Here is a 13920-nt window from a genome sequence, read left to right as displayed (position 1 = left end):
GGCACTTATAAGTCAATAATATAACGAAAGGATATAAAATAATGTTTGAAAATTTGGACTCTGCACTCAGATTTTAAGCACCATGTGTGTAATATACATAAAACTTTACTTGCACCCTAATTAAACTACGGAACCCTAAAAATTGGACGTTCGTAGTTCTAAGTTGTATTTGCTGCTAGATACCTACTCCATCTAGTGGCATTGTCATAACTCACTTGACGATTTCAAAGTGCCCGGCACAGATGGCGTTGTGTAAAGCTGTGATCCCTTCGTCGTTTGCAGCGCTCGCATTCTGCACCTGGAATTTAGATTTCAAATTACAACACAAGATGACAGCACCCGGGTTTAAAATTATACAAACTAGTTTGTATTATTTCTGTAGATACCACAAGTAACTTATTAATACCGTGAATAGAGTGGTAAATATAATATCTGTGTACAATTGAAACGAAGTTTAGATACGCATGGATGAATATTACTTTAAAAGTATTGAAAAGTATATTGATCGAGCAGTTTTTTTTGCTCCATGCTTTTGTGTGTGTGTGTGTGTTTATGTCTAAATTATAAAACAACCAGACCAGTATAATAGGTAGATAGTAATTCAAAACTAAGAAGTATTTCACTAAAACAACCTTTGTTTTTTTTCATGGCAGAATAATCAATACAATTAAGTACTCTTTATTGTACACCAGAAATCGAAAGCGATAAAGAAAAACACCCAATCCCAATTCTTATCCATCGGTTCTAGTCTATGATATTGTTTTATGTAACTCTTTATTTATTGTTTATTGCGTGTTTGAGTTGTTTATTAATATCTTACTTCACTGAATATTTCCTAATGTTATCTTAGCAATTTACCTGCGTAGCAGTCTTCTTGACGAGCTCGAGTTCGCCTTCCAAACTAGCATCCAACAGAAGCGCGAGGGGATCGAAGCTGACACGCCTCGCCAGCGGCGCCTTGCCACCTTGCTTCAGGTTGCCTTTCTTTGACCGCCTCAGCACATTCTCAGACGTCTGAGAATCCTGACCGTTCAAATCAACAGAACTTATCTGCTCCGCTATATCCAATACGTTGTCCTTATCCTCGTGCCTCTCATTAGAACTTACAGATATATTATTATTAATCATCTTATCTACCTCATCTTTACTTTTTGTTTTGTCTTTTAGGCCGTTCTGCATTTCCGTAGGCACTGAATCTAAAGTTAAATGATCCATTTCTGGGAACAGAAATGCTGGTGGCATCTCGATTCTTCGGTTGATGCTGACGCTTATTGGAGTTTTGGAGTTGGTATGATTTCGCAGTTTAGGTTGTTCGCTCATCGGTGGTTTTCTTATTGTTAGAGGTCGAGCTTTTATGATCATTTCGCTGCTATTGTTACCGTTGCTAAGTTCTTTTAGATTATCGCTGTCTGTGGACGAGTCCGGTACAGGAATAGTGGGCAAGATCGAGGTATCAGATTGGGTGTAACCTGCTTCATTGGACGCTGACTGTCTTGGTGGGGTCTGTAAATAAGAATTCTTAGTAACCACACTTTCATTTAAATAGGAGTTTTAAAAAACAAAAAGCAGAAAAAAAACATGTTAGGAAGCAAAAATAAAATGTTTCTACTTGAACGTACCTTTATTGTCGGTTTGGGAGGTAGTGCAGGTTTGGGAGATTTGTCAGAGCCACTGACATCAGGTGTGGATAGCGGTGTGCTGGCACTTTGCGGAGGAGACAACAAGATGCTTTGCGAAGAGTTCTGACCAGGATAATTAGAGCTCCCCGTCCCGCTCGAAAGTCCTGACGCGGAGTTTCTGACAATCTGGGGTTGGGAAGTGACCGTATTACTAGCTATGTGATTTGATGGAGGTGCAAGGCTTTGAGTCTGGACGGTTTGCGGTTGGACTGGTTGGATCTTTGTGGAGGATGTCTGATATATGGGTGATGGTTTTCCGCTTGAGACCTGAACCGATGTAGGGGCTACACTCGATACGGGTTTCTGGAATGAATGAATGATGATGATATTTACAAATGACATGAGTATGAATAGCTATGTGACACAAGCAAAATAAATTCCAATTTGCAACCAAGGAGAGATTATTTTTATTGAAGGTGATTGTTCAATGTTTGAATCTCCATTCAACTTACCCCAAATCCTATAGAACTGCTAGCGTTGGTATTGTTTGATCCGAAGCTTGGAGAGTTTCCCTTTATCGCGTTACCCTGTAAACTTTTTCCTCCATTGCTCTTCGAGCCATCATTATTTTGACTATTACTCTGACTTAGCCTAGAATTGTGTTGATATGTATGGTTCTCTTTACCCTCTTGGTTACATCTATTAGAAGAATCAGATTTTTGCAGCTGATATGCGTGTTCCTGCTGATATGTAGCTTCGTGTTGACTTAGTGGGGTGGCCAGACTTTTGTTCACGACCGATAGAGGAGTAGAATGTACCGTCATGTGATTTACATTGATATTGGCATTCTGATTCTTTTCTTGACTATCAGGTTTGCCGTTGACTTCGGGCTGTTTTAATTTTCCAGTCTGTGGGAACTTAGTGTTGTATGGCAATGTCTGGTACTTTGGATCCGACTTACTGGCAGCGAATTCTGGTAGGAACTCCTGCTCGTTTATTTTGAGTTCTTTGCCATTTTGATTGCTGTTAGAACTACTTGTACTGTTAGGGCTATACTGAGGTTGCTTGGGGTACTCTGAGTATTTGTTTAGGTGGTCGAACATGGTTTTTTGATCGTAAGCGTGAGAGATGCCCTGTTGCACATGACTGTAGGCTTCTTGCTTGTTGGGGTACTGCCCCTGGTACTGATCTTGGCCGGGTGGTAGGTGGGGATATCCGCCATTATAAAGCGGGTTTATCATTTGTTTCTGCTGTAAATAATGCGCTTCTTGCTGCGTTAGATGGCTCTGTATGTTATCACTTTGCGTTAATTGTTTCAATGGCACGTTGTTTTGTATTACGTTTTGCTTCATCCCCTGTAAATTAAACAGACATTGTTATCATTTACAAAGTAATATCAAGTAATATCTAGAAATTGTAATATTCTCGAATGGTCGTCTAAACTTTATTCAGTATAATCACGTATAATCTCGCAGATTACGGAGCTGATGCGAAATGGGGATCAACGTAAAACAAGTTTAAACTTAGCGCATAATCTAACTAATTAGAATGTCGTATCGTACGATACTAAATAACGCACGTAGAATAGGTAAGGCGAAACAGTGTTTCAAATGTTCTCACGGGTAGCGCTCAAGCTAGATCTCAAACTATTTTCATACCAAATTCCATCCAAATCAATTCAGTAGTTTAAGCCTCAAGAGAAAGATGGACAAACATACTTACTTTTGCATTCATATAATTATTTATTCAGTAAAGATTGCATTACCATGAACCTGTATGAATTCTTACAGGGATTTGAGGCACTGATCGAAGTCCGTCTTGGCGGAAATAAGGAAAGAAATGCCGGCAATGAATGCGTTAACCTTCCTTGTATCTTCCTTCATGTGTGGCGTGTGGAACATTAGGTGCAAAAAATCAGACGTCAGCCATCTGGGAGCACGTCAGCAGCGCTAGAAAATAGTCGTTGTAGCCGAAAACGGCTAGGAGATTTGTAGTCTAGTTGTTCTTTACCTGAAAGTTGGAGTTATGCGTGAGACTGGGCGCATGAGGCACATGGTTGTAGGGTTCCACGGCGGCAACGTTGCCGCGGGGCTGCTGGCTCTTTGGTTGGCCCGTGGGGTACGACAGTTGCTGCATAGACGACTGGTTGCTCGTTCTGCAAATAAAATAAAAACTGTTCAGGTAAGTATGCAGTAAGTAAGTAATTAAGCAGCTGGGATATTTTGGGAGGATTTTCCTATTGCGAACTTGTCCGGCTTGGCGCTGGTCTCTGTTGTTGCAAAAGTCAATAAAGCTTTACGGGCTGGTATGGCTTAAATACCAGTACTTACTGAAATATATCGGTATCCGACTGGTATTTTTGGGTTTCATGTGCGACATGCATTTGAATTCATCATCACGCCGTTCAATAATGGTGTGTGCAAAATTCCCATTCCGCACTGGGCCCGTCCGGGAAGTGCGACTAAGCCCTCTCATTCTGAGAGGAGGGGGGGGCTGGGGGGGCTCTGCCTAGCAGTGGGGCGTATATATATATAGGTTGGAATGATGACGTTGAACGATAAATAAGATCTTGAACTAGATTACAACTAAGTAAATCCCAAGTTTACCAACTCGATAAGTAGCCGGAGATTAGTCGGCCGATTTGACATTTAAAGCGCAATCATATTGCCGACGTAGCTGATCACAATAATATGGATTCTTAATAATAGCTTTTTAAATTTTTGGCAAGGAGTAGGTATTTAATTTATACATAGGTACATACAGGACACTTAATCACCTATCAGGGCGGAACCGTTTCATAGGTAATCAATTAGGCGGTATGATTTCTTTGGCAATGTACCTATGGGAGGTCAACATGACATTAGTAGGTACATATCACAAAGGTTCACCCTTGTACGCGATTCAGTTTCCTTGACCCTACTTAACTACCTACTCAAGTCATATTTATAAAAATAATAAATTTATTTCCTTTAAAAAAGACACAAGTAGGTATACATAAAAGAGATGTACTTTGGCGTCTTGGAATGCTTTATGAGAAACAATTATTTTTTGTTTTCTACTTTCAGGCTTCTTTTTATATTGATGTTGAGTAAATCAACACCGTTCTTTACTGTCAATACGTGCAAACATCAAATATAAATTAATGACGATATTTTTTTCAAAGTTCTTTAATAAAATAAAACATGCAAAGGCAGGATTGTCACGCGCCTGTAACCGAAGCCGCGGTTCGTTATGCCAAACCCATATTTCGCTGGGAGACTTGATTTACGAGACAATTTGTCGGAGGCCAAAGTGTATTGTTTTGTTATAAATAGCATTTCTATGTCATGCGTCTCGATTTAAAATAACTACATCGCAACGAGTCGTTAAGTTAATTTTGATTGCAAATCGGTTTTAACTATTGAATTGTAACTATTATGTACGTACCTATCTGCATTAATATGGTGGATGGCCTTTTCGAAAAATAAATCACTGCAAATAAATATGTAGCAAAGTATCTAGCAAAGAAGGACAAATGATCATTTACATTCATTTGGTTTAATAAGTACTTAATACTATTTTTTAAGCGTTTTTCAATAAAAAGACTTGAAGTGTAAACAAAGACGTCCAATGACTGGTTCCTCCACCTAAAGCTTTAGTTATAAAAGTTTAGTTATAAAGTAAGAGTAATTTATCACTTATATATTGGTTTTCATGTCTTGATAATTGAAAAATCATAAACATACTTTAAAAGAAGGTCAACCAAGGTATGTCGTGTAGGCACTAGGTATGTTTACATTTCATTAAACGTTCTTACATCTTAAAATAATTAAAAAAACTTGCTCAAACATTAATATTACGAGTAACACGAAATAACGACGATAAACGCCAAATTTTAAAGCTCCGCTCCATAATTTGGCCCATCAAAAAATTACACTGATTGTCAACTTTTTATTTATTGGCCGATAAAATTTGCCCCAAAGTCCGCAGCTAATAGGGATAATAAAAGCCCTTAGCATCGATGATGACGGATGTTACCTTCGCTCCCCATGATCCAGCCCGATCTGCGTAGGTAATCTAAATTGATATAAATCGAGGTCGGATATATTATTATAAACGATATTTTATGCGCGATTTTACTTTTTATCTCGTCATTTCATCTGTCTTTGAAATCTCTATTAATTTTTGTGTTTTATTGCGTGTATGGTTGTTAGGGTTCCGTAATCCTACAAGGGACTTTTATAATTTCGCCATGTCATGTCCGTCCGTCCGCGGGTTAGCTTAGAATCTGTTACTGCTAAAAAGCTGTAATTTTGCAGGAATATATACAAATGTTAGCTACGCCGACAAAGTGATAAAATTCCATAATCTCAACCACTACTTAGCCTCAACTTCAGAAATATGAAATTTGGCACAAAGATTTTTTAATTTCTGAGAATTATTTACCGCGATAATTTACCGATATCCCGGAATTTCAATTTACTTAATATCAGACCTAATGGGTATCACGAGTAGTGTAAAGAATAAATTGTCAAAGCAAACTTAAGTAGGTATATACATTACATTCTAAATCCAGACAGAATAGAACTCTGAATCACTAGATTTATTTTAAAGCTTTGATTCACTCTGGTTATTTTTCATTGCGTGACATTTTCCCGGGCTGTGTGAGGAAGAAAGCAAGCAAGAAAAAAATAGACTAATGAGATTGCTGTTAGGTACAAGGACATGAGAATAAAGCGATCTCTTTGGTCCCTTTTCTAGCTCACAGCTCAGCTTAGTACTACTAATTTATACTGCTACTACAAATATTTCTCTCTAGAGAGCATAATGTCTACAGGCTTTCATTTCTCGAGCGGGAGTCTAATATTAGTGTTTTGTTTCATTTTCTCGTTCAATTTTAAGAGAAGTTTCCCTGCCGGCCGCGCGGCAGATCTACGTACGTATACGTATTCGTTTGGGATATTGCTGTCTTTATCGATCGTGACATAAGCGCTCGCAGCCGTCCCCCCATGCCTTCCGCAACGACGTCCGTAATTTATATCGAGATAGCTGTAGGCTTTTCAAGATTTGGGCGGTTGAATTTTGGGTTTCGTTGTCCTCATATTATACAAAAAGTATAGCACAGAAATCAATGATATTTTACAATCAAGATATTCATTATATTTTCTATGCCTGTGGTTTTTTCGATTTTTGTAAAAATGCTTTATTAATCTGTGATTCTCGTGCAAAGTTGTCATCTTTTTTTTTGTCGACTTTTGAGCTCCTGAAAACCTGAAAAACCACAGGCCAACCATACTTACGTCTAGTCCATACTTACAAAATGTCATCTATTTCTGTTGCCTAGTTTTCAAAGGAGACCGGGACTACGTTGGTATGGAGAATGGAACGAAGAGACTTCTCTTAAGAGACAAAACACTAATATTGTTAAACATGTAAGCTTCGAGAAACTGGGTCCAGAAGGTAGACCTATTTTTACCAGAAACAAGTAGATATATAAATAAAATAGTTCTCTGAAACAAAATTACGGGATCATGGTTACTCGTGCTGCGTCATCGGTGTGTGTGAACGTGCCTTTACAGAGCGATGTTGTTAGTGTTGTGTGCTACCCTACATTTGACAGTTGTAATGAAAATGATGATGAAAACGCGGGTAGTTGTGTGCCGGTGTTAGTTTCGTCGGGTAGTCGCGCGAGCAGAGCGGCGGCGCGCAGTGCGCGTGTTGCAGCAGCCGCTGAGTCGCGTTGCTCCGAAGACGAAGGGCTACGGATTAGCCCGAAACATGTCGAGCTAAACTCGATTTAAGACGCGAGTTATCCGGGTCAATACATTTAATATGACTGAGTCTCACGGTAGTTTCATGTTCAAAATTACATGTAGAGGTGTTTTTAGGATGTCTAAATCATACGCTTTTGCATATTTTCCTCTCAGATGTCTCGCTTAGTGGACCTTTTACCGCTTGTCTCTTCCATTGCCTAGGATAAAACACTAAGACGCTCATTGCAATACGAGGCACGTTCGCCACTGCATACCATGCTTACAAGGCGCATTTAAAAGGGATTTGATTTGACGCGGCATGCATTTAAAATGCAAGTATCGGAACGTGCGTTATATTAATATACTGGTTGCTGATATCATTGAGTAGCTAGCAGGTGCCCGCGACTTCGTCTCCGAAGATTTGTATATTTATCGCTATCCGGGCAGGATTACGAAATGTACCAGGATAAAAAGTATCCTATGTGTCAATCTAAATTCATTTTAACTATTTTTGTGACAAATTCATCAAAAACCTTAAGCCGTTTTCCAAAATTATCAAACTCTAAACATCCAAATGTAACATTATTTGTTTTTTATTGGCAATAGGTAAGTTTGCTCAACATCTTAGTTTTTTTTAAATCCAAAGTAACATTTACAATATTACTTCAATATTAGGATTAGTACGATGCCTCAGGGTTCTCCTGCTAATGAAAGCACTTTAATGTATAATTATGACAGCGTTTCTATGTCTCTGTGCGGGTATTCCCAATTTATTTCTAGATTTGTTGTCCTCGCGTCAATCTTTATGTCCGAAACATCCCGTCCATAACGGTCAGAATCCAAATCATTCTAATAATAGTTGCCCTTATTGGTCCGAGGGAACTTTATTGGTCCAGCACTTATACCGTGTTTGCCTCCTTAAGAGCTGTGGCTCATGACAATATAAAGGGTCAAATAATGCGTAGTAAAGTGTTACCAACATAAGCGCTTAATGCGAGATAAAGATGTAGGCAGTAGGGTAGATATAGGTAAAGAAAAATAGGGAAATGCCTCCCAGGGTACATTTAAATTTGTGCCGGGGTCACGATAGTTAGTGCCCTCCCGAGAATGCCTTTATTATTGACCTATTTCTGTTTTGCTGCTTCAGTTGCTTCGATTAAATTAAGTATCCGGAGAGAGCGCCTTATTTTCTTGTACATTAAAGATGAATAAAGCGTTTTTATTGTTTTTTTTAAGTGAGGGCTAGCTGATAACAACATGAGTTCTACGATTCTTTTTTGCAAAATAGAATGGAGCGCATTTTACTCTACTAGTGTAAGTCATGGTTCACCCTCACTAGACCGAATATCATAAAAGCTAATTTCACTAGGCATACCAACGTTAGATATAATTTTCATTAGCCCTAATATCATGACAGCTAAACTTTTATGATTACTAGACCTAAAGTTTTACATCCTAATGGTTACTTGTACTAAACTAAGGCTAAGGCTAAGGCTACGCTCCGCATCGCTCCCGCCTTAGCCTTCGATGTTAGGTCTTTTTTTATGGTAGCCAAGATAACTCCCCCTAGGAAAGTAGGTTGGATAGATGCCATTCAATATGTTGCTAAATTAAGGTGTTCCGATCATTACATTTGACGATAATTAATGTTTTAGCTTTTTAATGTTAGGGCTAGTAAAATAAGGTACAACGTAAATTCGGAATGCTAAAATTAGGGCTAATGAATAGTTAGGAAAATCAAAAATTCGGCTTTCTGATTTTAGGGCTAGTGAAATTAGGTACCACGTAAATTTGGAATGCTGAAATTAGAGCTAATGAATATTCAGGAAAATTAAAAATTCGGCTTTTTCATTTTAGGGCTAGTGAAATTAGTGGTAGTGAAAATAGGATTAAAATTTTTCGTGCTACCGTAAGAGAACCGTAAGTCATGACTTCTACGTTCATCGGTTATTGAAGGTTTTGGGTACTCTTACTGCGTCAATAAATACCCGAATCCACAAATTTTCACGGATGGATTTTCCCGGACGACGACGCTGTGCGGGACGCGGGGTATGATGCCACATTGAGCGCTATAGAAAATGAACATATGAAAGAAAGAAAATGAGGTTCGTCATGCACCGCAGTTCCGGTCGCCGCACGCGAATTCGTCGCTCCACACGCCGCAACGGGATGCGGCGGCAGTGTGACAACCGCCTTTAGCAAAGTACAACAAGTGAGCTACTTTTACCACCTTTGCTGCGGCTGCCGGTGCGCCGCGGCCAGCTGTCGATTGAGGGCCCTCTTCCGCAGCAGCCGCGCCTGCAGCTCGGAGACGCGGCGGTCGATGCTTCGCATTTCCTCTTGCCGCGCGCCCAGCGCCGCGCGCTGCGCCGACAGCCTGCCGTTTTGCTGCTCGTTCAGCTTGTTGCGGTACTGGAATGATAAATGTCAGTGTTGTAGTAATCGCGCCTACAGAATCATCTATAGTGTATCTGTGTCTGTATGTGTGTTTTCTATCGCTATTGGCTCTGTGCACGACATCAGCGCCACCTAGCGTCCGCAACTTTTTGGCTCTGATGCTCTGACGTTTTGAAATTTCATTGCGACATTGTGGCAAAAATCAAACCTATAACGTATTAATATATAATACAAAATTACTGTGATACCGTGATTTGGGTGGACAAAAGGTTGTGAATTCATTTTTGGTCATTAAAATTGAATGAGGTAAGTAAAATTTATTCAAAAAGTGTGTTTTATTTTCGTTATGTCAGGGTTTGTTTACTTCATGTTTAGTATATATGAATGTATGTAAACTCTTTATTGCACATAAAAATAAAAATACAAATACACAGAGAGGAGAACAAAGGCGAGCTTATCCCTAAAAAGGGATCTCTTCCAGCTAACCTAGCACCTAGCTTTAGTTGTACTTTTACTGTAAAAGAAAAAGATAAAGCTATCTTATTGGTTTCTTTGAATAATAGTAAAATTATATAAATGTTCTTATATCGCTAGTAATAAATTAAATATGGTATCATTTTGAAGACCGGTTTTATGAGTATCACTCAATATAACATTTCAACCACAAACCGTTTCATAAGGAAAATTGTTGCTGGACATGCCCATAGTCCGAGATGTAGAGGAATTAAGAACAAAACAGGGACAGTGTTCAATAATTCACGCTCGCATCATAACACAATCATCTATTACTAAAATTAGGTAGTTAAATTAAGATTGGTTTTTTGGAATCTTTTTGTATTTTTTATTTCAATTCCAAATTTTTACTTTTACAGTCATCCCGTAAAACCTAAATTGAACATACAAACTGAAATATAGATGCACAGAAAAACCAGAAAAATAAGACCAACACTGGGAATCGAACCCAGGTCCTCGGTATTCCGTACCGCGTGCTATAGCGCTACACCACTGTTGGTCAACGGCACAGACACGAATTTCCCCTATGCACCACATATCTCAGCTTGTTTGTTTCTTATTCAACCGCTTAAGCAGTGACGCTAGCGACATCTATACCGTAGCCCTCATCGAGAAACTTTCGGCATTCCATTGGAACTAACCGCTCACCCGGACAAGAGATGTCGTTATTAAGCAATCAAATTAAGATTGTTTTTTTGGAATCTTTTTGTATTTTTTATTTAAATTCCGGCGTCCTAACGGTGTTTGTGACTGCCAGGATACTAGCCCGGGATTTTATAGCTGTATAGTCGGGGTCACAGTTACAATGCTATGCGAAAGAAAGTTTATCAATTTACATATTTCTACAAACTTACTTACAAGAAAAACTTTAAATACTTGAGTTTTCTTCCTGAACAAAACAAATCAGAAGCGATAAAGTATTACCTACATGTAACAAGTTTCATAAAATTCGTAAACGGATTTCAGTGTCAGTAAACCTCCGAGGAAAGTTCGGCCCAAATTAAATCATCTACCTACAAAGGATCTTAAAAAGTAATTTTGGTCGAAAAAGAGCTGAAAACCAATTTTCGAAATAGAAAAAACCATATATGAAAATACCATCCTCAGTGGCGAAAAATAGTACTATTACATTTGAAATACAAGTCTCGCGAGTTTGCCACTGCATAGATTTAGAAATAGAAAATAATTTATTTGCGTAAGTAGGTATTAACATATCATAAAACCCATAGCTCCGTCTTTAAAAAAAAAACGAATAAAAACGACAAAAAAATCGCGCTACGTGCTCTCTCAGTCAGTGAATTTTTTTTCATATCAGCCAGAGCTACTATAAAAATGTGCCTTTACAGGGTTGGTTCATTTAAAATGCCACGGAATCGCACTGCGGCCGGCACGCCACTTGGGAAAGCTCGCACGTGGCACGGCACTCCTAGTGGCAACGCAAATATTACCAGAAAAACCTTTTAGCAACTTTCACAACTAGTCATGTAGGTACAATTTTTTATGCCTATCGAGTTATTGAAGCTAGGAAGTAGTGTTTAGAATGAACTCTTATTTGGTATTTGTTCATTTTCTATACAATCAATGGACATAATTGGTCAAAATACAATAATGGTTCGTTTATTAGTTATAATGCAAATTACATGAAACTACTAACTAATTTGTACACGATTTTTAATGTTATCTACAGATTGGTTTAGGTAAGATTAAGTTTACTCGTATTTAATAACAATATAATTCGAAGAAAATTACATTCTGTCAAATGAACATTATGTATTTTGACTGATTTGTGGTGTTGCGAACTCCTTAGAGTTTTGTTCTTTTTGGTGTTTTTGTAAAGTTCTTTTTTTTGTATATTTTTCTTTAATGTGCTACATGTTATTATTGTTTGTTTTTAGTTGTCATATTGCTTCTGTTACTTTCGGTTGTGTCTGTGTGGCCTAATTATATTTTTTCCTTAATCATATTTCTTCGTTTGCTTTTTAATTACAGTCCATTCATACGTTTTAAGTGGTTATCCTGACCTCGAGGGAATATGGGAAAAAAATGCCTTTGTTTTATACCCGAGATCAGAAACATTCGCATTTATAATATTGGTAGGAAATAGTACGAAAATATGAAATTGGAAAAGTTTAGACTTATTGAATATTAAGAAACGGCGTGTGGCACTACCTACATATTATTATAACATTAAGTGGTAATAGTTTATACACAAAAGAAAACTTTTGCCATCAAATAATAAAAATTAGGCTTCTAACGTACCTACACAACAACCTCTGGGGCTAAACGTACCTACGTAAAGTAAATTAGGACACGAATTCACTTTCGTAAACACAAGCCTTTAATATCACAGGTACAACGTTTTATGTTTTTAATCTCGTAAGAAAGTAAGATCACCCATTCGAGCAATTCAGTAAATCACGGGGTCTTTTATTAAGGAGACAGTCGGGACCCGGGAGCGCCCCAGTGGTGGAGACCGAACTTAAGTAATATTAATATTGAACAAAAAAAACCTTTCAAAACTTCTCAAACATCGATAGCAAGTTCGGAAAGTATTCGCGGCGAAATTGTATTAGTTGATATGGGTTATTTTACATACATTCTTATTCTAAGGACAGTTTTGTCCCTTGAGTAACGGCGGGAGCTTTCATTTAATTCAAGGTTTTTTGAATTATAAAATTTATTACAATAATTATTGTTTGCACATACATAATATGATAGACAGTAGATAGTACTGACTGATCTTTCTTTGGAAGTGACCAATAAAAACAGTTTGACGAAAAAAAATTATAACAAAAAATTCAACCGTCTACAAAAAACCATGAAAATAATTTTCTACCAGTCTGAAGTCGGTCGGTGCCTCAGCACGAGCCAGCAGGAGTGGACCTATAGGCATCTACCTCACCTACGCACTTTATATTGGGCTTTAATCACTCCTACTGGCTCGTGCTGAGGCACCAACCGACTTCAGACTGGTAGAAAATTATTTTCATGGTTTTTTGCAGTCGGTTCAATATTTTGTTATATTTTTTTATTTTCACGCTTTTTAGTGTAAATAATCTAAGATACAATCGTTTAATATCAACTGCTCGTCACCATTTACAAAAGATTGCTTTTTCCGATGCGGAGACGTTCATTATTGAGGAGTCCTGGTGCTTCACCACCCGTTTTACTATATGCATTACGAGGAGCAGAAATCGCTTAGCAACTGTGTCAAAGTAATTAAAATTCAACCCGTGAAATAGTTGTTATTGAGTAGTAACTCCGATGGTTAACTGTGGTCTTCATCATCAGTTTCACTTCACCAAATGATGATTTTCAAGAGCAAATTCACGAGTTACTACTAAATATATCCAATTTACTATAGGTGTCCCTACAACATTTGAAGAGTTCCCTCGATTTCCTTAAGATCCAATTATCAGATCCTGATTTGGTGCCTATGGGACCTAATTGAAGACATTCCTAGAGGAACGCAAAAAAAATCCAATCGGTTCATAAATGACGGAGTTCTGAGGTAACAAACATAAAAAAAAATACAACCGAATTGATAACCTCCTCCTTTTTTTAAGTCGGTTAAAAATGGAGAAATGACTTAGAACGTCACTCTCTTCACAAGTTTATACGTGTCATGTTGTGGACATAAAAAGCTAGTATTAATGTAT

At 38.0% G+C, this 13920-nt stretch overlaps 1 protein-coding gene across 9 annotated transcripts in view; it reads right to left on the bottom strand.

The window, feature by feature from the left end:
- Positions 1 to 13920, bottom strand: part of ASPP (Ankyrin-repeat, SH3-domain, and Proline-rich-region containing Protein) — a 388674-nt gene that overhangs the window by 3341 nt on the left and 371413 nt on the right. For 7 of the 9 annotated variants that reach the window (XM_074090067.1, XM_074090068.1, XM_074090065.1 and 4 more), the window contains 6 exons: positions 9582 to 9763; positions 3630 to 3774; positions 2132 to 2974; positions 1620 to 1982; positions 859 to 1503; positions 216 to 298 (listed from right to left, as the gene is read on the bottom strand). In XM_074090067.1, the coding sequence (XP_073946168.1) occupies positions 216 to 298; positions 859 to 1503; positions 1620 to 1982; positions 2132 to 2974; positions 3630 to 3774; positions 9582 to 9763 (2261 nt within the window). The remainder of the gene's footprint in view (positions 1 to 215; positions 299 to 858; positions 1504 to 1619; positions 1983 to 2131; positions 2975 to 3629; positions 3775 to 9581; positions 9764 to 13920) is intronic. The other 2 variants (XM_074090064.1, XM_074090066.1) reach the window with 2 other exon arrangements.

This window comes from Choristoneura fumiferana, chromosome 7 (genome assembly GCF_025370935.1).
Source record: "Choristoneura fumiferana chromosome 7, NRCan_CFum_1, whole genome shotgun sequence".
Lineage (NCBI taxonomy): Eukaryota > Metazoa > Arthropoda > Insecta > Lepidoptera > Tortricidae > Choristoneura > Choristoneura fumiferana.
Note: the sequence above shows the minus strand (reverse complement) of the source record. Positions and strands in the feature narration are given on the sequence as shown.